The 26,971-nt window shown below is 45.0% G+C and overlaps 1 protein-coding gene across 1 annotated transcript in view; it reads left to right on the top strand.

Annotated features, from left to right (window-relative positions):
* GRIN2B (glutamate ionotropic receptor NMDA type subunit 2B) overlaps positions 1–26,971 on the top strand; it is a gene marked incomplete at both ends in the record, with an annotated part of 310,803 nt that overhangs the window by 245,166 nt on the left and 38,666 nt on the right. Inside the window, 5 exons of the mRNA XM_080705698.1 lie at positions 16,097–16,299; positions 17,224–17,395; positions 17,607–17,760; positions 21,051–21,176; positions 25,496–25,725. Coding sequence (XP_080561824.1) covers positions 16,097–16,299; positions 17,224–17,395; positions 17,607–17,760; positions 21,051–21,176; positions 25,496–25,725 — 885 coding nt within the window. The remainder of the gene's footprint in view (positions 1–16,096; positions 16,300–17,223; positions 17,396–17,606; positions 17,761–21,050; positions 21,177–25,495; positions 25,726–26,971) is intronic.

Below are 26,971 nucleotides of genomic sequence, written 5' to 3'. Positions count from 1 at the left end.
GCATGGCGTGCCGTTATTAAATAAAGTGAAGAAGCTTAGAATCCTGCAGGAATTAACCACCAGGAAACAAGGGCAGAAAGGCAACAGATGTACGAGAAAAAGAAGGCGGTGGAAGGAGGAAGGAGAGTAGGAGGAAAGGAAGAAAAGACAGAAAGGAAAAGAAAAATGTGGGAAAGAAACGTGTACTTTTCCAAGGAGGTTGGCCTTATTCTGTAGGGAGTGAGGAGGCACAGACAGCCTTGGGGAAGGGGAAGGATGGAATCAGGGCTGTTTCAGAGAGATCACCCTGGCTACCGAGTGGAGGATGAACCAGGGGAAGCCATGACAAAGTGGGGAAAAAAAGAATAACTCAGGAATCCAGGCAAGTGGTAGGGTGTCTGGTAATGGAGGCACTCTGCCACTTTCCTGGGATCCTTCTGCTATTCCCATCCTTCTAAGTCGCAGGAGGCATTTCAGGGAGAGATGGATGACCTCAGATATCCTTGGGATTTGTATACCCTACATCATCCAGTAGAAACTATTTTCTGCATACTTAATAAATATGTTTGTCCCTGAAATTGACCAGGGTTGATAGACCATGGCCAATCTTAGGGTGAGTGCTACCGTCTGGGATTTAGTCCTCTCTGGCTGTCCTTAAATAAGGGGTTAGGAATGAGAAAACTTCCGTGGGTTTGGCAGGGTAACTTGGGAAGAACAGTTCAGTACCTTCTGGGATAGATAGCTCTCAAGATTTTTTTTTTCTTGTCTCTGTGGTCTCATCTTCCAAAGTTAGAGCGTGTGTTTAACAACTTTGGCCTCTTACATGTGTTCTCCCTTGGAGCCTCAGTGAGTTTTATGCATCATTTCTGTGTGTGTGCCTTGTTTCCTTTTGTACACTCACAATCTTATGTCTTAGATTTCCCGAATGATCACACTTTCAGTGACACTGCCTCATTGCTTTGCAAAACACATTCATAATTATCGGTGTTTACATTCAGACGTGTGGCCTGGGAAAGACTGCCATCATACTTATGCAATAGGTCCCTTTTCCAGAATGCTTTCCATTATTTTCTATTCGACACTTTTTCTTGAGCACCCTGCGGTGATAAAAAGCAGCTCTCTGCAGACTCATCTGACGAGGTCCTGCTCCAGTCCAGCTACTTTTTCTAGCTCTTAAAAATTTTGCATGAGAACCTGATAGTGCTGGCTTGGTTGGCTTATTAAAGGTGCAAGAATTTGTATCGCTTTTTATTAGTGTCTTGAACAACACTCGAGGGAAGTGCTAGTCCGGGGTGTCTAAGATCGACGGGCAGATTCCTGCATATGTTCAAGTAAGGTATTCTTTAAACATATTGGGAACATCTGAAATTCAGAGGAGGACCACAGAGGATGTGATGAGACCGATAGGGAGGCCAGGGACAGAGCAAGGAAGCGAATCAGTTCAGAGAGCATCATTTGCAGAGCAGTAAAATCACGCCCAGCTCCCACGGGTCTTCCATGATAATGCTGGACAGTGGACCGTTTCCTCTTGGTAGCTTTTTCCCCATTCTGCTTTGAATCCCTGGATCCTTCAATAATATAGAAGGTCCCAGACATAGAGAGCTGCTAAGAAGGAGAGATGGATGATTCCAGATTGGCACCGTGTGCTAAGCATTACTATTACCTGCCTCATATATTCTTTTAATTCTGTGCACCTCATATACAATTTGAGGAAATATAGAGATTGGCAAAATGCAAAGCCTTCGGTGTCAGACTGCTGGGCTCAGACCCTGTTTCTACCGCTTGCTTGGCTTGGGGGGCCCGTTGGTAGGGATCTTACAGGAACCTCCTGAGCTCTTAAATCCTGGCTGAGGGTTTGTGGGAGGGGTACATGAAGAGCAGAAGGGGAGATGGAGGATATGCAAATGACCAGACCTGACGGCCAGGTTTGGCACCTGGACCAGGTAGTAAAAGATGCCAAATGACCTGCAGAGGGAGGCTGGCTGCAAGTCTAACTCTGCGGCCGCCCAGCCAACCTCTGTAGGGCCTGGGGACCAGGTAGAGGATGAGCACAGGTCACCGTTGGTACAGTAGGAACCCTGGCTGGCTGGCCCTGCCTCAGCCAAGTCTCTGGGGCTAGCGTGGGGGCTGCCTCCTGCTTCTCTTTCTTTGGCCCTATGCAGGGAAGCCCTTATCGAGCAATGCCTGTGGAACCCGCTGATCACTGGTGACTCGGCCTACTTCTTGGTTCCTGAGATGAACATAGCAAGCTGATGATGGTCAATGCCACCGCTACCAGCGTCTCCTGTCATCCACCCGGTGCTCACCGTGTTCTGGGCACTCTGCAGAGCACTTTATGGATGTTCTCTCATTTAGCCCTCACCAAAACCCCACGAAGATGATAATGGCTATGATCTATTGCTATTAATAGATGAGATAAACACTGCTCCGTTAAAACGGTTCTGATTTTAAAGGATAGACACACAACTTGAACTAGCTCCAGCACAAGACAAATCACTCCTAAAGATACTAGACTGTTTCACTAGAATCCACAACAGGAATGGGGTTGAGCCTCTGAAAGAGCCAGAAATCAGGACTTGTGTGTGTTACTGTAGATTGAACCAGGGGTGTTCTACCTCTGAGCTACACCCTTAGGCCAGTTTTATTCTTTATTTTCAAAAGAGTTTTTCTAGGTTGCTGACAGTCTCGCTAAGTTTCTGAGGTTGTCCTCAAACCTGTGATCCTCCTGTCTCAGCCTCCCAAGCACTGGGATTATAGGTACAGACTATGATTGCTGGACTGATATTCTCATCTATCTTGCTTGTTACCTTTAATGGCTGCTAGAGTCTTTTACTTTTAGTTACCTTTATATGCATGCTGGCTCTATTTCCCTCTCCTCCTCCTCCTCCTCCTCCTCCTCCTCCTCCTCCTCCTCCTTCTTCTTCTTCTTCTTCTTCTTCTTCTTCTTCTTTTCTCTGTCTCTCTCTCTCTCTCTTCAGAGGCAGCGAAACATGGCTGCCTAGAGCTGAATTTTACGAGTGATACCCTATGCTACTGTAGTGACACTGACTTAACACTCCTCTTAGTCCTAAGCACAGGACTCCCAAGGATGTGATCCAGCCAGTCAGGTACTCCCCCCTCAATACCTCCCCTGTGGCTGGCTCGGGGGTGGACAGGTACATGCCCTAACGTGGAGCCTCCCATGGGGCCTGCCGTTAAGGAAGGGGAGGCTCACAAGAAAGAAGGTACTGAACTAAAACGAAGGGCAGGGGAGAGAGTGGTCAAAGAGAGGCAGGGCGTGGCTGGTTGGGAGAGAAAGACTAGGCAACCATTATAGAGAATTTAAAAAGTATGTCACCTGCCCAACAGCAGCAGAGTCAAGACTCAAGTTAGGCCTTTCTGATCTGAGAGCCTATTTTCTTAACTACCATGACAAATCAGAATAAAGTAAGAGGAGTGAATTAATGAAGCCACACAGGCACGCATGTGCACGGCCCTTTCGTACACAACGATGTCAGTAGAATTGAAGACCCTGCCAGGGCAGGGCTCAAGCCCAGAATATAGTGGCGCAGGGTGGTCTGGCATCACAAACTTTTGCCTGACCCTTAGAACTGTCCTCTGAGGTTAAAGGCAGAGAGTAATGAACATGATAACCCGATGACAAACAGCACGGATGGCTGAAGACTGTGGGTCAGGCCCCTGAGCATGTTAAAACAGAGTCCCCGAAGCCTGTCCATCACCCGCCAGTCAGGCTGCAGCACCCCTGCTCAGCCTCGGCCTTGGGCACGACGTCCATGTCTACAGCCAGGTGCTGTGGGAACAAGACGAGGCAGAGAGAGAAGTGAGCCTCGGGGTAGAGTCTGTGAGGGTCCCCGCCGGGTCCTGTCTGCCCTGGAGGTGGCTTGGGCTCCACCGAGGGGCTGCTGAGGAGAAGCCTTCTTTAGAAGGAGGATCCAGGAAAGAGAGCTCGGCTCTCAGTCCTTGAGCTCCTGCGCATCCTGGAAGAGACCAGGAAGACTGCCTCCCGAGGATGCCCAGTCGATCTGGGGAGGTTTCGAACCCTTGTACCAAGAAGGCGCCAGATACTTCAGGAAAACATGTTGAGTTTCTCAGCCTATTCTAGCACGTTGAAGAAATTATTAACAGACCACTCCAATATCTCGTCTCTGGGAGGGTTCCTGGAGAGGTAGAACCTGGCTTACTGGAGTCCTTTGGAGTCGAGGTCTTTGATAAGTCCAGAGGGGTAGCTTTATTCCTGTGGTTTCTGTTTTGATTTACACTGGAAGGAAAATATTGAATGAACCCAAAAGAATTCCATGGAATTTTCCCCGACATTTTGAAATGATTTGAGTTAAAAGCATGAGAGGTTGGGGTTTATTTAGGACTGCCCCTCTGGCACTTGGCAACAAAATTGGTATTTCTGGAAGGGAAGTTAAGCACAATAAATAATTGTGTTGTTGCTTTTAATAGTAGCAGTAGATAGGCGTGGTGGCGCACACTTGTAATCCCAGTATTTGGGAGGCTGAGACAGGAGAATCTTGGTTCGAGGACAATCTCAGCTGCTTAGTGAGGCCCTTGGCAACTCAGTGAGACCATTTCAAAACGAGGAATAAAAAACAGGGCTGGGGGTGTAGCTCATAGGTAGAATGTCCCTGGGTTTAACCCCCAGTACCACAAAAGAAAATTAGTAGTCGTAATAATAATAAGTAAAATAAGGAGAAAGGGAGAGAAATGGCAGACACCTGCATACAACTACCATGGGCCAGGCACAGAGAGGTTAAGTAGCTCCTCGTAGGTCACACAGCTTCTCAGCATCTTGCCTTCTACTGCCACCTGTCACATTCTGCCTGTCTGACTCACCACGAACTTAATTGTCATTTGCCATGGACCCTGTAGACAGGACCATGAGGACTGGAAAGATGGAGTGAGAGTAGAGAGGAGGCTGTGGGGCTGAAGCAGACGCTCTCCTCTCTCAGATCAAAAGTAAGGTTGTGAGGAGCGAAGAGGTCAGGGCTGTTCTCTTGGTGACATGGCATGGCCGAAGAACCTTCTAGAATCAAACGGGTCAGGGATAAAATCCCGGTCCCTTGACCAGCCTCAGATATTTTCGTCCTGCATTGTGGGCAACTAGTAGCACCCGCGTTTGTGGAAGTTGGTGACAATGAAGCGACACACCTCCGTGAGAAGCACCTGGCGCTGGGCCTGGTCCTTGACAGCCACAATCGCCCTCATCTTATCACATCTGTGCTCGTGTTATATGCAGCGGCCACGACTGCCGTTGGAAGCCAAGAGAATCAACAACTCTTGATTCGACTCCATCTCCCCACTTCCACATGCTTCCGCTCTCCGTAAACGCAGAGAGGGAGAAGTGGACACAGGGATGCTTTGAGGCAGGTGGCCAGCAGCGGCCATGGGTGCCTGGGCTCCCTGGGCTCTCAAGAGAGGCAGGAGTCAGCCAGGGACAGCATGTGTGGCAAGGATGACCACTGATGTCTCGGTGCCATTGGGAGAGAGAGCCACGCGGGGCCTCAGTGGTGAGGCAGGAACAGGCCAAAGGCAGCCATGGATTGAATTTAAATACTGAAACCACTTTCAAACACATTTCCAACTTTCTAAACCTCACCATCACTGGGTGTGCAAATGACAAGGAGCATCATGCTGTGGCTCTGGCCTCGTCATCCGCGCGCTTTCTGCAGCAGATCGCGCCCTTAGACTCAGCGATTCACAGGGAACTGGGTCTGCAGAGGTGGAGGTGTCTTCAGGGTGGCTGAAGAGAGAGGGGGGCACCCTCTGCCTCCTCCGTCCTTTTCACAGAGGATCACTGGGGTGCTATCTGGCAGGGACTTTATGGGGGCCTCATGTGTTTCTTCTCCCCAGTGACATCAGCAGTAATTGTCTGAGAACACAGTTGCACAAGCCAGTACCAGGGACAGCAAGAGATAAAATAATATAGTTCTCCCCACGAGGCATGTCAGGCCCTTTCAGAGGCAGGAATTTGCATATCAGAACAAAGCCAACAGCTTGATACAGTGGCCAAAGGGAGAGATTGACCCACAAAATTGTTATGGAAGATTAAACAACAGAGACTTATTTCTGGGTTGGGGTGATCAGGGATTGTACTCTGGCAATAGTGATGTTCTAGAGGGGCTGAGAAGGACACGGAGCATTCTAGGAAGGGCGCAGGCTCCAAGCAAGGGAAGGAAGGGCTGAGCAGAAAGGAGCTTCCCCTCTGACACACATGGAGCACAGAAGCTGCAGCAGAAGTTCCTAAGAGCAAAGAGGGACACATTGAGAGTGGGGTATTTATTTATTTATTTATTTATTTATTTTTGGTGGTACTGGGGATGGAACCCTTCTATCTCCGGGCTATACTCCCAGACCTATTTTATATTTTATTTGGAAACAGGGAGGGTCTCTTAAGCCAGCGAGGCTGGCTTTGAACCTGCATGATCCTCCTGTCTCTGCCTCCCAAGCACGTGGATTACTTTTTTTTTTTTTTGGTGGTACTGGGGTTCCTGGAAGCCCTTCTACCTCTGGACTACACTCCCAGACCTATTTTTACATTTTTTAAAAAATTTTTGGAAACAGGGTCTCCTAAGCCAGCATGCGTGGCTGGCTTCGAAACTGCGCGATCCTCCTGTCTCTGCCTCCCAAGCGCAGGGATTACAAGCGTGCGCCACCACGCCCGGCCAAGCACGTGGATTACAAATATGCGCCACCACACCCGGCAGGGGTATTTTATTTTTAAGTAAGATAGGAAATCAAGGTCTCTATTTAATAAGACATCTTTTAGCTGGGCATAGTGGCCCATAAGTGTAATGTGTCTCCTTTGGGAGGCTGAGACAAAAGAGTCACAGTTCAAGGCCAGCCCAGTAACATAGTGAAACTCTCAGCAACTTAGCGAGACTCTTTCAACATAAAAACTATTGGGGGTGTAGCTCGGAGGTAGAATTCCCTAGGTTCAACCCCCAGTACTTAAAAAAAAGGAAAGGAAAATAAAATTTGCTTCAAATTAAATTTTATGATAGAAAAAAGGCCCAACCCAGCCAGAAGATAAATGTAAGAGTTAGAACAATATTTCCAGCATGTCTGATGGCTAGAGGTTAACTATCCTACTACCCCAGGAGTGCTTTTTCCCACAAAAAGGACAAACAGTGTGATCAAAGGTGACTAGACTATAGGATGTGACTAGTGGGTAAAAGAGGGAAATCTAAATAGCAACCGGATGCTGGGGCCAGCAAGGCCAGGATTGGAGCCTGCTATGAGGCAAGGCCGGTGCTGGAGCCTCCGAGGCCAGGACTGGAGCCTGCAGAGGAGTGAGGCTGGTGCCGGGGCCAGCGAGGCCGGGATCAGAGCCTGCCATACAGCGAGGCTGGTGCTGGGGTCAGCAAGGCCAGGATCGGAGCCTGCCATGCAATGAGGCTGTTGCTGGAGCCAGTGAGGCCGGGATAGGAGCCTGCCTTAAGGCAAGGCTGGTGCTGGGGCCTCCTGGGCCAGGATCAGAGTCTTCCGGGTGGCCAGGCCAGTGCCGGAGCTTTCAAGAGTGGGATCGGAACCTGCAATGCAGCATACACAGAGAAATATCACAGAAAATAAAAAATTAGATGCTTTCCCTAATACGCAAAAACTAGGTAGAAATGGGTAATAGGAGGAAATCTAGTTGAAGAAAGGGCCCTATGGAGGAGTTGGAATCTCTTTAAAGCACATGATGTACTTAAACAAATATATCAAAGATAATCACTAAATCAAGCATGGGATCGAGGGAGGGGGAGGGAATGGGATGGGGATTGGATAAAGGCTAATTGGATGATGTGTGCTTGTATATCCTCACAAGTCTTGTATTCCATTGAGATGTTTGACTACAATGCACCAATAAAAATATATTAAATTTAATAAAGTGGCAACCGGAAAATGTACTCAGGCTCAGCGTGAGTCAAGGAGATGAACCCTTGGCAGTGAGGGAGCACTTGCACACACTTAATACTGATAAAAAGTCGGTGCTGTTGAGAAGAAAAGCCAGGAGCGCCCAGGCTTTGCCGAGAGCCACTCCTATCGCCACACACCTTTGTATTCTTGAGACAGTCACAACATTCAAACACAGGCATACCCTCTTTTCTGCTTTGTCATTACTGGAAATTGATGCTTTAGAAATGCCAGGATACTTGTATTTTTAATAGCCTAAATGCGTATTGTTAATGGTATGGCTGGGTAATTCAGGGCACATTCACCATTATTGGTTGCTGTATTGTTGTGAGGAGGAGCTAGACCAGAAGTCTGTTGAGTTGGAAGAAAACCTTTAAAATGAAGAGGGAAAGGCAGGTGGTAGAAAAGTGTGTGTGTCATGATCCATCCGATTTGGGAAACATGCACACATGCATGCACACTCACACATATGCAATATTTATATAAGTTGCATGTGTGTATGTATTTAGTACTGGGGATTAAACCCCAGGGTGCTCTGCTTCTGAGATACACCCCATCCCTATTTGATTTTGAAACAGGGTCTAAATTGTTGAAGGTCTCCCTAAGGTGCTGAGGCTGGCCTAAACCTGCAATCTTCCTCTCAGCCTCCTCAGCACACCTGAGACCACGGGTGCGTACCGCCACAACCAGCCACATAGATATAAGGATATAAATATGTATCATCAAATATATAATTAAATATATAAATATGCATTGTTGAATATATAATTAAATATATAAATATGTATCATCAAATATATAATTAAATATATAAATATGTGTTGTTGAATATATAATTAAATATATAAATATATTATTAAATACATAAGTATAGCTGGGCATGGAGGCGCACACTTGTAATCCCAGCATTCTGGAGGCGGAGACCTGAGGATCGTGCAGCCTTCGAAACCAGCCTCGCTGGCTTAAGAGACCCTGTTTCCAAATAAAAATATAAAATAAAAATGGGTCTGGGAGTGTAGCCCGGAAGTAGAAGGGTTTCCAGGAACCCCAGTACCACCAAAAATTAATAATAATAATAATAATAATAATAATAATAATAATAATAAATAAAAGACTAGAAAATAGGGCTGGGGGTATAGCTTAGAGGTAGAATGCCCCTGGGTTCCATCCCCAGTATTGCCAAAAAAAAATTAAATAAATATATGTGTATATATATATATATGTATATATAATTAAATATATCTTTAAATAAGTAAAGTATATATAATTAAATATATACATATAAGTTTATATATTTTATTTTTGTTTGTTTGCTTATTTATTTATTTAGAATGGGTACAGAGAATGGCCATATACCCTAATGTTTACTTGGTTGTAAGAGAAGGGAGAAAGGGAGAGACAGATACTGGGAAATCCAGATTGAGTAAAAGGAAGTGTTCTCAAACACTGGGTGTTTAAAACTCCTGGGAACCACAGTGTGGTAGGGACGGAGGGGCTCTGGCCCTTGATACCTGCCACCAGGTATCTGGATCCCGCCCGGGGAGCCTGCCCAGGGGCAGCCGGGAGTCTCTGACTGTGACACTTCTTCAGGAAGAAAGGGGGTCCAGGATCCAATCCCGCTGCTGTGCAGAGACTCTCTGTTCCTTTGGCTTGCTCAGGGAAACAACATGTAGCTTTCAGTTTTGCATTTTAAAAGTCAGACGAAGGCTTAAAATAAGTGGCGAGCGTTTTGTGTTAGACCCAGATGTCATCCCAAGCAAGAAACAAAAACGCTTTGATTTTCAAAAAATAACCTTTGACGCCTAAAGAGGCTGTAATAAGTGCTTTTGTTCTGGGATCTTAAAAAATGACTGTGTGCAGATGAGCAAGGGAAGCAGTGTGGGGAGACTGAGGGCCTTTGCTTATGTGCAAGGCGCGCCCACCGTCCCCTCTCCCTCCTCACAATGCCAGGTCACCCTCCGTGCCATGTCTACTATTTACGGTGAAGGCACAAGCTCGGAGCCTTCAGTGAGGACCGGGGTCCCTGTGGTCTTTATGTGTGGCCTTGTCAGCGTGTCAATTGCTACAATTTCACTGGGTGTAATGGAAGAAATCTGTTAGCAGAAGGACTTTGAAGGCTGAAGTCACCACAGATGGGTTCCCTAGAACGTTCATGAGAGAAGTCTCAGGAGCCCTGACTACCACGTGTAGGTTGACGAGGTCCAGTTCCTTCTAAAGAGAATGTTCCTGCCACGCGGGCGTTCAGACGGTACCAAGAGGACCGAACCAGATCCCTGCAAATGCTACTCCGTGTGTTTCTGAGAAAACTAGGTAAAGATTTTTTTTTTCTCTTGAGAAAGATGATTTCAGTCCTCAAGAGATCTTCCTAAATGTTAGTTTGGCAGATAACTGAATTTTTTGTAGACAGATGTTTCTGTTAAATGTGCTCGTGGTAATGATGTTTGTTTAGTGTTTATCTCCCAGGAATTCAGAGTGCCTTGCAGGCATTCTCTTCATTATTTTTTAAGGTTTTATTTTTCCTGATCGTATTTTAATCTTGACTATAAAGTCTTCATTCAGTGTTTCACATTGGATGTTCTCTGAAATAGCTCCTTATTAACCTCATTTCCTGCTACTCTCTGAATTTTTCTGCCATATCAGACCACTAGACAAGCTTTTAGGTTTTTCTCCTCCAAGGCTCAGGATTTTCTTTCTGTATTCCTATTCTCCATATTATAAATATTCTCCCATATTATAAACGCAGGCATTTATATTATGTCCACCGTACTGCTTTCCCCTTGAAGGAAGAATTGCTCAAAACATCTCGTTCTTCTACATAAATATGTCCTTTTAAAATTTAATGTTGGTTGTTTATCATTTATAACCTGCCTTGCTCTAAAAAGAATCTCAGGCAGTGGTAGAGTGTATCTCAGTGGGAAGAGCACTTCCCTAAAATGCACAAGGCCCTAGGTTCCTTCCCCAGCTCCACAGAAGAACAAGAATGTCCGCTAGCATGAGTCCTACTCATCGGCATCATGAATCTGATATTCATAGTAATATCTGTCTTTTTCAAAAATTTCCTTCTTGCAGTCCTCCACAAAATTTGTTGACTTACCTTCTCATTGCTGCCATTTGTGAGAAAACAAAACAAAACAAAAAAAGAATCATGGCTCCCCACAAGGTACTCTTCTGTATACACAGACCAGACACCGCCCTTCCTTCAAGAAGAGCACTTCTGCTTCCATAGACATAGACATGCTCTAGAGAGCTCCTGTCCTCAAGAGATCTTGAGATTGTGAATTCCACCCATCCTTACAGGTCTGCAAACTGAGGCTCAGAGAGTGTTAGGGATTTGTCGATGGCCTCCAAATGCTGAAACACATCAGAATTTATGTAGAAGGCACATCACTGAGGAAGTTTTCCAAAATCACTATAGAAGGTGGTAAATAGCATGAAATAATGAATGCTCTGGTGTTCTGCAGTATATGCCAGTTTCACACCAGTTCTGAGCTGCCAACCTGATGCAGCTGAAGTGGGACATGGGAAGGCAGGAGCATAATCCAGCTGACAGTCAGGACAGACGGATCGAGAACATTCTGCTAAACCGAGCAGGCCTTTCGAGATTAGGAGAACTGAAGCCAGGCGTGGTGGCGCACGCTTGTAATCCCAGCATCCTGGAGGCTGAGACTGGAGGATCATGGTTCACAGACAGCCTCAGCTACTTACAGAGGCCCTTTGCAACTCAGTGAGACCCTGTTTCAAAAATTTAAAAAAAAATAAAAAAATAGGGCTGGTGGTGTAGCTTGGAGGTAGAAAGCCCCTGGGTTCCATCCCCCCAGTTCAGGGGGTGAAACTCCACCTAAAGCACTGTCAACTTAGATTCCAAGGCCCCGGCTAAAAGACAAGGATCTCCACAAGCCTTCTCTCTGATCCTTCCAGAAGCAATCCCTTCTACTCTAATGCCAGAGTACTTATTTCTACATTATAGGACAGTAATTGCCAAAGCCTAACGTGATATTCTTGTGAATAGATAGTGTCTTTCCCATCTAGACTGCCCTTGGACGACATGACCCTACCTACCTTCCTCTGTCATTGTCAGAGAAGCAGAGCAGCGCCACGGGCAGGAGCCAGCCCTGGAGTGAGACCGCGCAGCTTGCAGCCCTGACAGGGGGATCGCTGCTCACTTATCTGGAGATGTGGGACAGTCATGGCACCTTTCTGTAGGACGAGACGGCAATCGTCCAGCATCTCACAGGTTTTTCATGATGATGAATGAGATTACAACGTCAGTGGCCAGCAGAGTGAGCCCTGGCTAAATTCTACCCAGTATTGTCATGTGCAGCCCACAGCCCAGTGCCTGGCATAGTGTTGGGGGAGCTGCTATTGGCTGAGCTGAACTGAGGCAAAGCAAAGATTTGATCCAGCTAGCTGACGGTTTTAGTTTTCAGAAGGTAGAAATGGCCACGCTGGAGGAGAACTGCATGAACAAATTATGGTCGAGGAAATGCGAGTGGCATATTTAATAAAAATCAGTAGATCATAGAATTCTAGGATCAGAACCTACGATCCCTGCTGTGGTCTGATGAACCGAGAGCAGAGTCGAGTCATCTGTGCCCTCTCTTCACCCCCGTGTGCTAGACGCTGTAAGTCTATAAATATACCATTTGTTACTGCAATCGCTTTTATTGGCTGCCGTTGATTGAAATATCTCCTTTGCCGGACTGTGCAATTGCTTTTTAGAAAAAGAGCTAAACGCTAGCTTTTAAATAAATACTATTTGACTTCATTCCACTTGGGTAGGTCCATTATTCCAATTATTTTATATCTCTCCCAAACTTGATTCTGCAATGCATTATTATATCTCCTACTTTCTCTAACCTTGTGTTGTCTCGAATTTTGTGAGCATGGCTTCTGTTTTGTCTTCTAAAACACTATGCAGGCTACCTCCAAGAACTGAGTCCTTTGACCTATCACTAAAGACTTTCCCTATTGCTGTTGATTCCTTAAACAAACTTTTCTTGTTTTTGGCTGTAAACTTTTAAGCTGCTTTCCAGTTTATCAAAGTATGTGATAATCCATAGTCTGGTTCATTTTGTTCACAATAATGTCTTGAGGGACTTTGCCAAAATGCTATGTTTGCGACACCTTTTTCCCATAGATAAAGTAGGTCTATTAAAAAAGAAAATGCAGCTAGTTCCCAATGCCAACAACTTCCCTCCCTGAATTAAATGAAGGCCTCGTGATTCAAAATAATAAAGTTAGCCATATCGAAGTAGCAAGATGCAGTGCAAAGACGTTGACCATCTAGGTGCGACATTTGAGGACAATCCTGAGGGCTGGAGAGGTCATTGAAATTTTTAAATAGAGATCACATGGCAGAGTTGTGTTTTGAGAGAGCCATCTGGTACCAATGTCCACAACAGACTCTGAGGGAACCTTGTGTGTGGCTGCAAGCTTCCTGAAATAACCTCAGAATAGGATGCTGGGATATTCTGGGCTAGGCTGGTAGCAATGGAGGCAGGAGAAAATATATTTGGATTTAACAAAAAGAACTCAAAAGGTACTGTTGAGGAAACATAATAGGACTAAAAGAAATAAATAAAAATATGCACTTTGGCCAGGTGTGGTGGCGCACGCTTGTAATCCCTGTGCTTGGGAGACGGAGACAGGAGGATGGCGCAGGTTCGAAGCCACCTGTGCTGGCTTAAGAGACCCTGTTTCCAAATAAAAATATAAGAATAGATCTGGGAGTGTAGCCCAGAGGTAGAAGGGCTTCCAGGAACCCCAGTACCACCAAAAAAAAAAAAAAATGCATTTCGGGGCTTCCCAACCTGTTTCACACCATTGAACATGAAGAAAATAAGTTGTTTTGGCTACTAAAATAAACTAGCTTCTTGGAGATGGAGTATCCAACCCTAAGAGCCCCCAGGGTGAATCTTCTCTTTCCCAAGCCCCACCTGCAGCAGGACATCAATATCCGTATACATTTGGGGAACCACTTGGAAATTTATGCTTTAGTAATAAATGATCTTAGCCATAGGAGGAAAAACAGACCTGGAGCAAAAGCAAGATCAACAATACAGGGGAGACTGACAGAGACAGTCTAGACTCACAACTGTGTTGGGTTGACTCACATTATTTTGACTTTATGATGGTTCAGGAGTAGCACACTTAGTAGAAACCATCCGGGATCTCTTCCTGGGTGCATGCCCTGTGCTTCAGTACTCTCTCAAGATGCTGGGCAGTGGCCGGCTCCACAGCTCCCAGGCTGCTGTGAAATCGTCACGGGGACAGTCAGCACTCTACAGTGCACTGTGCCGTGCGTCTCAGCTTTGTGCTTAGGTTAGGGGTTTGAAGCGCACTTTCGACTTCCAATATTTTCAACTTAACGATGATTTTAATGGGACGTAACCCCACCGTGGGTTAAGGACCATCTGTACATAGAAAGAAAAGCCAAACATTTGGTTCAATGCATAGTTTTGAACAAAAAAGCAAAATGTCATTCACATACCAGGGCAAAAACCAACCAGCACCATGGTTAACGGCAGGGAAAAACTGTGCAAGTGCCAAACAAAATAACCCAGGACACTAAATCACTTCCCCCCACTCTAATGAAGCAATGAGACAGGGAAGTGGCTGGATAGAGCTCATCCGGGCATAGAAGTAGCACTGTGGGACGATCTGGGGGGCGGGACTAGGTGCATCTGAGAAGGCACCAGGTAGAAACCTAAGTGCAGGCAAAAGCAGAAACAAAGAGAAGAAGAAATTTGAGCTTTGCCCTAATATGCAAATCCATACCTGTTTGGAATATATGACTACTGTCAGTTGTTCTCTTCTTATTGCTTCCTGTAGTTAAATAAACTGAGAACTTTTCTTATTCTGGAACTTCACCTGCCCTGCTGTTTTGCATTGCTACACAAAGGAAATCATAGATTGGGAAAGCGCAGGGCCTTGCACGTCATAATCACTTGTAATAATTGAAGATGCTTATCAGGGAGCATTAAAAAGTATTTTCTGTTTCTCCATGAAACGCATTAGTACAATGAGGACAAGATTCCACCAACAAAGTTGGATGATTCTGTCATAAAAATGGATTTAGAAAGCTGGGTGTGGCGATACATGCTTGTAATCCCAGTACTTGGGAGGCTAAGACAGGAGGATCTCAGGTTTGAAGCCAGCCTCGACCACTTAGTGAGACACTCTTTCCAAATAAGAAATAAAATTGAGCTGGGGGTATAATTATAATATAGAGGTAGGATGCCTCTGGGTTCAATCCCTAGTACCCCCAAAAATGGAATTACATGGCTCTTCTAAAAGATAGTTAAACCGACACAATTTTCCTGTTGATTGACAGCAAGGCTACCATGTGTGTTTTGAGGGTACCCACATTTCACAGTAGAGTCAAGAGAATGAGGTCCCTTGGCTATGAGGCAGACCACCTGTGTGGCCATGTGTGGCAGCTCACAAAGGTACAACTCATCTCTGGGCATCCACCCCCACCACCAGCAGGTGCCTGTCTGCCTCGGCCACTGACCATGCGACCATCAGCAGCCCGAACGTATTCCCTTCCCCAACCAGCCATGTCTATAATCTTCCATCCTAAGTTACCATTTGATTCCAGTTCAGATCTACCTACTTTTCCACACCGTTCCTCCTTGGATCTCCGTTACAAGCCAGAACACATTCCACCAGTTCCTTGCTGCAGTCCTGTTGACCTTTCCAACACTATTTGCTGTTCTTGCTATCATGCTCCTCGTTAGAATTAAGTAAAAAACAAAACAAAACAAAACAAAAAAAAAAAACCCGAGAGCCACACATAACACTCCACTCTGGCATTCCAATAGTACTCAGTATAGCCTTTGGTTCTAGAATTTACCACACAGTGCTAGAAACAGTTGTCAACATTTCTGACTCCTTCCCTGAGTCTGGGCTTAATGGAGGGCAGACTGATGCTTCTCTGAGCTCTGGGGCTTAGCAGGGTACCCATCACACAGCAGCCTCTTATTTAGTGTTTGGTAAGTGCGTGAGTGAGCCCATTGGACTGGCTTTCTTGCATTGGGGCAAGTAGTAGTAGTCTCACTTTGAGCCTATGGTTTAAAGGCCTTCTCTCCATCATATACAATACTTGCATTTGCTTGTGTTCGTTGAACAGCTTCCTGGGAAGATTCAGACAGACAGTGCTGGGAGAAGCTGCTGTGGCTGGTGGTGTCTGAGACTTTCGTTTATCCTTGTGCAGGTGGGGAAGTGGAAAGACAAGTCCCTGCAGATGAAGTACTATGTGTGGCCCCGAATGTGTCCTGAGACCGAAGAACAAGAGGACGACCACCTGAGCATCGTGACCCTGGAGGAGGCGCCATTTGTCATTGTGGAAAGTGTGGACCCCCTCAGTGGAACCTGCATGAGGAACACAGTTCCCTGCCAGAAACGCATAGTCACCGAGTACGGCACCTTCCCCAGGGGCTCGGGGTGGCAAGACACGGTCCGATTTAACGTAGCTATTAGCACCTGGTGGCTGGGACCCTGAGGCATGGAATGAACTGGGCGTCATATCCAAATTGTCATCTGCTATTGAGCTATAAAATCCCTGGCACCCATGCGGTCCAGTGTCTGGTTCTCTTTAAATTATGACGCAGGAGAACAACTGCTAACTATGGTCAGGTTCTTCCTTCAGCCTTTCCTGGCCTCAAAGATGGGGACCTCAAGTTTATGGAGGTTAACATTTACTCTTGGCATTGACATATGTTTTCTTAGGCCAGTATGTCCCCAAATTTTGAAATTTAGAATAATTTTTGGAAATTGAGTTAATTTGCATTGCTAGGAGTCAGAATCATGGTTCTCTTGGGTGAAGGTAAGAAGCTTCTGGAAGAGAGAGTAAGAAGCCTCTCAGGGGCTGGGAACATTTCCACACCTGAATCCCAGTGCTGGCTGAAAGGGTGAATTAGGTGTGTGAAAATCCATTCAACTGAACCCTTAGGCTCCACATCGTTTCCTGATGCATATTATACTTCAAAGGAAACATTAAAAATGGTGGGCAGACGTGTCTCAATGCAATGAGATAATGAAAATATTGTAATTCTAGGGTCTGATTTACTTTCTCTCTCAGCTTTGGTATAAATTAGGCTATGGGGCGGCATGTTAGGGTTGGAGATTTAATAACAAAGAGTCATTTTGCTTTTTGTACAAAGTCTTTTTCTTCTTCTTCTTCTTCTTCTTCTTCTTCTTCTTCTTCTTCTTCTTCTTCTTCTCCTTCTTCTTCTTCTTCTTTGTCTTCTTCTTCGTCTTCCCTTTCTTTCTTTCTTTCTTTCTTTCTTTCTTTCTTTCTTTCTTTCTTTCTTTCTTTCTTTCTTTTCTTCCACTGGCTAGGAATAAAACAGATGAAGAGCCAGGCTATATCAAAAAATGCTGCAAGGGGTTTTGTATTGACATCCTTAAGAAAATTTCTAAGTCTGTGAAGTTCACCTACGACCTCTACCTGGTTACCAATGGCAAGCACGGGAAGAAAATTAACGGCACCTGGAACGGTATGATCGGAGAGGTGAGTGCACGGCCACTTTTATTGTTCATCTATTTTGTTACACTTAAATGTTTTCTTAGACGCTCATTTCATGAAGTGCAGAAAATACAAAATAGTAAACAGGATGCACTCGTTCCCACAAGCCAGTCACTGTTGGGCCTTGGGGATTTTCCTCATGGTGGTCCTTGCCTTCCCGAATGTTCTCATCAGAGCACCGCGCTTTTCTCTGCAGGTGGTCATGAAGAGGGCCTACATGGCGGTGGGGTCACTCACTATCAACGAGGAACGATCGGAGGTGGTGGACTTCTCTGTGCCCTTCATAGAGACCGGCATCAGTGTCATGGTGTCACGCAGCAACGGGACTGTCTCACCTTCTGCCTTCTTAGGTAAATGACGTGTTTGGCGGAATGACTGAAGCAGTTCCTGGTCAGGCCCTCTCAACCAGGAGGAAGCTTGCCAGGAGCTTAACTCAACTGGGGTCTTCCTGCTGGGGACTCTACAATTGATTATTCTTAAACACCCTGCCCAGGAAGCTGAAGAACTTTCACCCAGAAAAATGGGACTGGTCCTCAGAGACCTGGTTCTAAACATCCCCTTCTGATCACTTACCTACCCTCTGACTGGGAGTAAATTTGCCCCATCTTGGGACTCAGCTTTCTCACCCATAGAAGGCATTTCCCCCGGCTAATCTCTGAGGCTGCTTCCTGCTATACTAATTTCTAATTCTGGATATCACTAAAATACCTATTTATTTTTAATTATCTTCAAGAATTGAGCTCAGTGCTACCAAAAAAAGGCTTTCTGTTTTTCCCATGAATTCCCCAAGACTGTGCCAGCCAGAGCTCATCTGCTTGCCTCCTCTCACCCAGACATCCTTTCTCCTCTCATTCCCTACTTCCCCACCCTCTGGCCTTCCTTAAATGTCAAAAGTCTTAGATGTGATATAAGAGGAGGTGAGATAAGGCCAAATTTTCAATTAGATAAGGTCATTTGGGAGTTCATCCCCCATATATATTTTTTTTCAAGGGGTATGGAGCATAGGGGTGAAAAATAAAATGTCACCTTGAAACAGAATATTGGGGTAGGAGACAGAAAGGCTAGTTTGATCATAAGCAAAGCTGTAAGCTCTTGGATAAATTGCAATCACTCTTTAAGGGACATCAACATTTTTTTAAATGAGGGTATTTGAATAGATAGTGGCTACCACGTCTTTAAGCTCTATCCACAAGGAATTAATTCAATTAATGTACCGCTAAGTGCAGTTACAGGTCCCATAGAATTTCTCTACCAATTACTTAAGTTTCTTGGCTAATCTTCTTATTCATAATGAAGCAAATTCTAATCCTGCCAATTTTATGTGAAATGTTATTAGATAGCACACCCTGTATGCATTAATCCTCATAGCTGCTGGATACAATTTATTTGCATTTTTCTTTAGAGGGAGATTGGAACATTAAGAGATACAAAGTCCGTTCTAATTCCAGCCCTGTCAGTTTAGCACTAACCATAACTTCTAAACTACAGAGCGATGAACTCTAAAATGCCAAGAAAAACTAGGCTGAGTGTGATTTTATGTGTTTGGGACCAAGAAGGAGTTAGTTACAAGGATAAGGAAAGCAAACAGTCTTTGAGTACCTCAAATGTCACGAATCAGGCATTATTATGCATATTAGATCACTGGTAATGTGATTATACCCATTTTATATAAGCTCACTAATAATGTAATTATACCCATTTTATGGCCTGGTAAGTAGACTCAGGTTAAACCATTTTCCACAGCTTCTGGAGTCCAAGTACTTGGGAGGCTGAGACAGAAGGATTGTGGGCTTCAAGCCAGTCTTGGAAACTTAGCAATACTGTCAGCAATTTAGCAAGATCCTGTTTAAAAAAATAGGGTTGGGGGTATAGCGTGGAGGTGGAATGCTCCTAGGTTCAATCCCTAGCACTAAAAAATTAATCAATCAATCAATCAAGTTCAGTTAATGTAGACTTCAGAGCCTGTGTTCTAGTCCACTTTGGACCATCTCAGAATTCTACTCCTAACCCAGAAACCAGTGGAGTAGGTAGAGATTAAAAAAAAAAAAAGAAGTAACACAAAACAATAGAAAACCACAGGGTTCCAGCCTCAGAGGGTTCAGTTCATAAACAATTTCTCTCACTTTCAGTGTGTGAACTTGGAAAAGACTTTACCTCTCAGTCTTAGTTTACTCCTCTGTAAAAGAGGAGCTCTCATCATGGAAAGGCCATTAAAAGGATTAGGAGCCCTTTCACCACATAATACAGTGCAGGGGCTTCATAGTCCTAAAGACCCATCCACATGTTTACTCTATTTGGTGTATGGAAAATTGTCCTGGGCTTAATGGAGGTGAAGAAAACCCAGAGATGATACTTTTGCTCATATTTTTCTCCAGTCTTAGAAAAATACTGAAATCAGGGTAGGATTGTAATCTGTCAAGGAGGGTGGGGACGGTTTTCTCCATACCACCAAATACAGGCTCTGAACTGTCCTTTCTATGGTTGGCTGCCACTGAAAGATTTTGTGTTTCTCAGTTGGCATGCCAAGCTCTGAGCCTTTATCAAGGTTCTTTTAAAATTGATTAAGTGACCAGACATTTGTAATTCTTTCCGAAGTTCAATAGTAAAGTCGGTTTCCAGGGAAGGCATATATTTTCTAATTTTCAGGCATATCTTTCCCATGCTCAACTTCATCTTGATTAACGATTTAGAAGATGGGGAAAACAGCATGTTAATTCCTTTAGTTAGGAGTTTACAAGGTGAGGTGATAGCTAAAAAGGCCAGAACTATTTTGAGACACAATTGAGGAAACATTGCATGATGTGACCCAATAGTGATTCGACTGAACCTTTGGAAATAAGCCTTCAGAGAGATGGCCTCTGTGACACTGTATTCAGTTCCTGGACACCCCCAAGCCAGAGAGACTTAGCTCAGCTGGAAGGGACACACAGAAATGATTAAAGAGACTAAAGAAAACATGGCTATCTTGCCTGGTCTTGTCCCACCAACCTATCACCTAGTAATATAAGAGATAAAATGGTTTATACATCACAACTTATGAACATTCCCTTGTCACCTGTTAAATTATCTCTGTTACAGAGATGGATATTCAATGTGAATGGACTTTTTTTTAAACATTGACTTATATTCTCATATCCTAATGGTGCCTAATGAAATATATCACATCAAAGTAGGTTGAAAAGTAAATCTAGACTGGGAAATTGAAGAGAAGTGATATAAAGGGGTAGAAGGGATTGTTATTCATTGCACATAATTATTACCGAACCAATTCAACTCTGAAATCGTAGCTAAGTCTGTTGAGAACTGATCTGTCTGAAAGCCTCAAAGGCATTGGGGAAGAAGGATTTGAGGGGCCTGCACTTTGTGGTGAGGCCATACAGAGGAGAATGTAAACCAAGTTAGTCCAATATGATTCAACTGTACCCGTATAGTATCTCTTCCAATTGCACCTTTTACTGAGAGGCCCAGATATCGATCCAAGAGAGGCAGGAATAGTCTCCACAAACCCCGAAAGATTCAAGAACAGGAGGCTGTCTCCTTTGTGAATCTGAAGGAGAACAACCTTGACGTGCCCATCCCGGGGATGGGTTTGCTCAGGCACTTCTGATTTCTCCCCAACTGAGCATCCTTCTCCTTCCAGAGCCCTTCAGCGCTGACGTGTGGGTGATGATGTTCGTCATGCTGCTTATCGTCTCTGCCGTGGCCGTCTTTGTCTTTGAATACTTCAGCCCCGTGGGTTATAACAGGTGCCTCGCCGATGGCAGAGGTAAGGCCCGCGACAACCGTCGCATTCCTGCAATTTGGGGGCTTGCAATTCCAAGCCTCCGTACCCCACATCAATTACCTGCCTTCCCCTTAATTTATCCATTTGGAGGGGAAAAAAATTCCTCCAGTTCCTCAAAACACTAGGAATGGAAACACCACGGGACCTGGCTGGACCACTCCTCGGCATCTTTCCAGAAGAATTAAAGTTAGATGACTAGAGTGATCCGCGCAGCGCCATGCCAATAGCAGACCAATTCACAGTAGGCAAATTAGGAAACCAACCTAGGCATCCGTCAACAGGTGAACGAATAAAGAAAAAGTGGTATTTACACAATGGCCTTTTATTCGGCCATAAAGTAGAACAAAATTATCATTTGCGGGAAAATGGGTAGAACCAGAGAACATGACGCTAAGTGGGACCAGCCAGCCTCGGAACGTCGAGGGTTCTACGCGCTCTCTCATATCGCATGTCGAGCTGTACAGAAAATACGAGAGGAAAAGGACTTGGTAATAATAGAGAGTGAGACCAAAGAATGGCAGGAGGGAGTCAGGGGAGAGAAAAGAAGTGGGGAAAAAGCAGGCTTGAGACAGGAAACAGGCAAAATAATAGCACGGCCACACGTGACGGAATCGCTAACGACCTCAGTAAGTGCATAGGGAGGAGGAGGGACCGGCAGGACCAGGATAGGCTGAGGAGGACACCGCACCAAGAGATGCTGTGTGCAGGCAGAAATGGATCAGTCTACCCGGCACTACACTACGTAATCCTATTGGACCCATAAAATTCTGAAATAAAGACATAAATAAACAAATCCATCCTCGGTCTTCTAGGACACCAAGCTGGTGACTCTTTAGAAGTACCCCAGTCAAGATGTTTGAATCTCTATGTTTAATCCCCTGTTGGTTCATGCCAGCCCCGAGCCCAGCTGTCCCCTAGACAAAGAAAAGGAAAAGACCCAGAGTAGAAATGGGCTGTGTAAACACGCCACAGAAACTCCTTTGATAACCTTAGGCTGTGGGTAGTCTGCCGAACAGATCGACTAGCAAGGTGGAGTGTACACACCTTATTTAAGAATAAAAAAAATAAAAAAAATAGATTTTCCCAAGGTCTGTGAGGGTGGATGGTGCTGGTGGAGTTTCTTAGAGCCGAAGGCCTCTACTGTACAAAAATCTCTAAATCATATGCCCCTGGGTCAGCTTTCCTAGCCAGGGGAATAGGAGTTGAATATTTAAAATAAAATAGGGGAGACCAGTACTTGGAAGACCAAGGCAGAAGGATCACAGGTTTGAGGCCAGCCTCAGCAATTTAGCAAGACCCTCTTTCAAAAAAATTTTTTTAATTGTTTTTAAATGGCTGGGGGTATAGCTTGGAGACAGAATATCCTGGGTTCAATCTCCAGTATAAAAAAAAAAAATTGGGGGAGACCAATTCTATCCTGAAGCTACTATGGGTGGAAGATCCAGCTTTCTGGGTAGATAAACCCAGGGACATGAGGGATATCCATATGTTTAAGATATTTATAACACTTTTTAGGAATTCATTAGATTTCTGAGGGGAGCTATGGTATATCTAAGAACAGCTCTTCTAGAACCCCAAGATTAAGAAACATTCTATGTCCTCTGAGTCTTACCCTTCTAGACTGTGAGTTCTATCCTGGAGTTATACTTTCAAGAGGAAAGATTCTCAACCCTGACTCCTAATAAGGATTATCTATGGGGCACTTTAAAAATAAAGGTGAGCCTGGCATGGTACCACACGTTTGTAATCCCAGCATTTGGGATTACAGTATTTGGAAGGCTGAAACAGGAGTATTACAGATTTGAGGCCAACCACAGTAACCTAGTGAGACCCTCATCAACTTAGCAAGACTCTGTCTTAAAGTTTTAAAAGAAAGCTGGGATTGAAGGTGGAGTGTGGGTGTAGCTCAGAGGTAGGAAGCCCTTGGGCTCAATCACCAGTACCAAAGGAAAACTAAAACAAAATGAAAAAGACAACAGTGTTTGGACCTCATTTTCTGACTCACTAAGACTAGGGTACGGCCTTAACCACTCATGTTTCAAAATAATGGTTTTCTACCTTGATTTCATATTAGAATACCAAACCCACACTGACTGAATAAAAATCTCTGGAGGTGAGTTCCAGGCAATAATAATTTATAAAATCTTTCTTTGGCGTGGCGGTACACTCTTGTAATCCCAACATTTAGGAGGCTGAGACAGGAGGATCACAGTTCACCGTGTCAGTTACTTAGTAAGGCTCTTTGCAGTTCACTGAGACCCTGTTTCAAAAATAAAGAATAAAAAAATAGGGCTAGGGGTATAGCTCAGAGTTAGAATGCCTCTGGATCCATCCCAAGTACCAAAAAAAAAAAAAAAGTCTTCCCTTATTCTTTCAAATTCAGTTTATCTGTGCCATTCCACGTGAAGATCTGACTTTTTACCTGGTCTGCGTATTCTGGAGTGGAAATCTTGGCGTCTGCACTTTGTGGTCCAGGCAGTAGCTTCCCACGTGTGCTAAAGCATCACGCAGAAGCCATGACCCGTATCCCAGCCCCAGGGGCACCAGCAGGAGGGGTGACCTCTGAGAACCACCACATGAGTGTGGACAGAGGTCAACAACTTCAAGCACTAATGTTAGTGTGCACTGTCCTCTCACCCTTGAGAACAACCTGCAGGTACAAATCTGTAAAATTTAGAGAAAGGGTTTAGGACAACTCACTTTATCATAGGCTGTTTATCTTCACAAGGGAATTCAACATAATGCCTCTCTAAATGTCAAGTCTTCTTGGGGCACTTCAAGGGCTACAAAATCGGGTTTTGTAAATGGCTTTCTAGTGACACATCTGTTGCAATAAAGAGGGTCCACGTGCACAGATGTGCATGCGCAGTTAGCTATCAGGTTCGACCTGTGCAGTCCCTGAAGACTCAGCAGGCGGAGCAGATGCTGCTAGGATCACGGGAAACATCCTAAGACCCATGTTAATATGCTGCAAAACCGTGCAGACAGATGTCTGCTTCTGCAGTGGAGGAGCTGAACGGAGACCCAGGCATCAGGCAAGACTTTGACTTCGGCAGGCAGAGCTGGCAGCGAGGTCCCGATGCGTTTATGGGCAGGAGCCCTGGCACTGTCTTGTGGAAAGATCAGGCGGAGGGAAGCAAAAGTCCAAGACAGCCTCTTCCTGCTCTCAGACGCCTGTGGCCAGGCTGGGAGTGATGACTTCTCCGCTGGGTTTCCTGATACACTCTTACACAGAAGCTACTGCTGTAGGCGATCAGTTGAAATGTGGCCCAGGCCTCCTACCACTTACACATAAACACTTCCAGGTGATAAAAGATAACCAGCAATACATGCATTCAACGGCATCCAGTGCTGGGCATGGTGGCACACACCTGTAATCCTAGTGCGTGGGAGGCTGAGAAAGGAGGGTCACGGGTTCAAGGCCAGCTTTAGCGACTCAGTGAGACTCAGCAACCTAATGAGACCCTGTTTCAAAACAAAAAGTAAAAAAGGCCCGAGAGTGTCACTCAGAAGTAGAAAGTTCCTGGGTTCAATCCCTAATACAAAAAAAGGGGGGGACATCCAGCATCTGCACGAATGGACTTGGAGGAGGTTTATGACATTAATAGAAGACCTTATATAATTATTGCTTACGTTTTGGAAGATTAAATGCACCCTTGGTAGATATCATGTAAAAGTTGGGGGGGGGATGAAAATTACCATCCAAGAGTTACCATAGGGGCCTAGCTGGCCATTTTATTCAGATTTCACAGGATCATAACGGTCTTCTATGTGGAGGCCAGATGAGTATTAGTTGGAGAAAGATCCCCACGTACCCTAGGGCTCTGTTTGTTTGGCTTTTTTTCCCCAAGAACCTCTCTTCTGTCTTCCTTAGGCTCTCAGGGAAAGAAAGACACAGGCTCTCGAATTATAAAGCCATATTTAAAAGGGACCACGGATATGGTGGCATATACCAGTAATCTCAGTACTTGGGAGGCTAAGATAGGAGAATCACAGGCTTGAGGCCAGTGCCTGGTAACTTAGTGAGACCCTGTTCCTAATAAAATATAAAACAGAAGTGGTGGAGCTCAGTGATAGAAAGCCCCTGGCCTCAGTCCTCAATTCCTAGTAACAATGTGCATGCAAATACATACATGCACACACACACACACACACACACACACACACACACACACACACGTTCAGTCTTCATTGAAAGGCTCCTGCTCTAAACAGGAACTTTTCAGATTTGTGTAAGTCCAAGTTGAAATAACAACAAAAATCTGGCATAATTTCCTGTCCTCCTCTCTCTGTCCTGCCAGAGCCGGGCGGTCCATCCTTCACCATCGGCAAAGCCATTTGGTTACTGTGGGGTCTGGTGTTCAACAACTCCGTACCCGTGCAGAACCCAAAGGGGACCACTTCCAAGATCATGGTGTCGGTGTGGGCCTTCTTTGCTGTCATTTTCCTGGCCAGCTACACTGCCAACTTAGCAGCCTTCATGATCCAAGAGGAATACGTGGACCAGGTCTCTGGGCTGAGCGACAAAAAGGTAAGACATCTTCATTCTTTCCCTCGCTCTGAATGTGGGCCCTACGCAAAGTTTTCAAGTACCTGTTAATTTTCTGAATCTTTAGAATCAATCGTTCTTTCTTAGGTTTTCTTAAATTGGGACATGGGAGCAGAAATGAGTCTCCCTACGGAAATAATAGAGCTTCACGTGGCCTCCGGATTTGTAAAAGGTTGTCCCAAGCACACCCTGGGCTGTAAATAAGGGGTTTGGCATGTTCGTGGCTTTGTGAGGCCTGGCACCTCTTGTTGGATGCGGTTAGGTGGCCTGTTAGCTCAGGGCTGCCTGTTGGGTGTGTTATTAGAGGGCCGCCCCTGTGTGCCCACACTGAGGTGATGGGAGCATTTTGGCCTCATTTTCTTCCCAGTGGTGCTTGGCTGTGGGTTTTCCTTTTGTTCTTCTACACACTCCTGTGTTCCCAGGGCTGAGCAGGAGGGTTGTTCTCATTGTATCTTGGAGAGAAGTAACTTCTATTTAACTTGATGATCACCCCTGTGTGGTGCTGATAACTGGGTTGTCCCCAACGCAATTCCAGGCCTCTGTGGAACCGTGCAGTGAAGAGAAGGGAAGGGAAGTGTCTGTGGGTTTCCATCTTTTCTGGACAAGGATGTACGGATGTGTTCCAAATGCATCTGACTCTCTAGGTCTGCCTGAAGTATTTCAGTGTTCGTGGGAGATATGTCCTCTAAAGAGACGATGACTGGAACGGTCCAAGACTAGTGATCAGAGAGGCCTTGGAGTGTCTGTGAAGCTCGTGGCCCAAACAATTCTGGAGCCTTTCACTTAGAACGAATTGTCTACGCTTTGCTTCCTTAATATTTAGGAGCTGTGTATTTTCAAACCCTTTGCTAAGATGAAGCTGTAGACAGATGTGTCTTTAGGCTAGTAGGTAATACTATCTCACAGTGGTTGGGTTTCCCTGGGATAAAACCCCAAACATGTCAGCAAATTGTGGAAAAGTGAAAAAGAACAGTATCTCTGAAAATTGCTTAGGACACTGGATTTATCTTTCTCATCCCCGCATGGACCATTCAGCAACAACTGGATGCATTTCTACTTGAAATAAGTATGAGTGGAATGGAGGGAGATTGTCTTCCCTTCAGTGGGACTAAAAGAACTCATCATCCCAGGCTGCTGATACCAAAGAGGACGCACATTTGTCTGTCCTCCGTGTTGTTTTGTAATGTTCTGGAAAGTTAGACCCTGTCAATCCTTTTTTTTTTATTTT

This window comes from Muscardinus avellanarius (genome assembly GCF_963383645.1).
Source record: "Muscardinus avellanarius genome assembly, chromosome: 11".
Taxonomy (NCBI): Eukaryota; Metazoa; Chordata; class Mammalia; order Rodentia; family Gliridae; genus Muscardinus; species Muscardinus avellanarius.
Note: the sequence above shows the minus strand (reverse complement) of the source record. Positions and strands in the feature narration are given on the sequence as shown.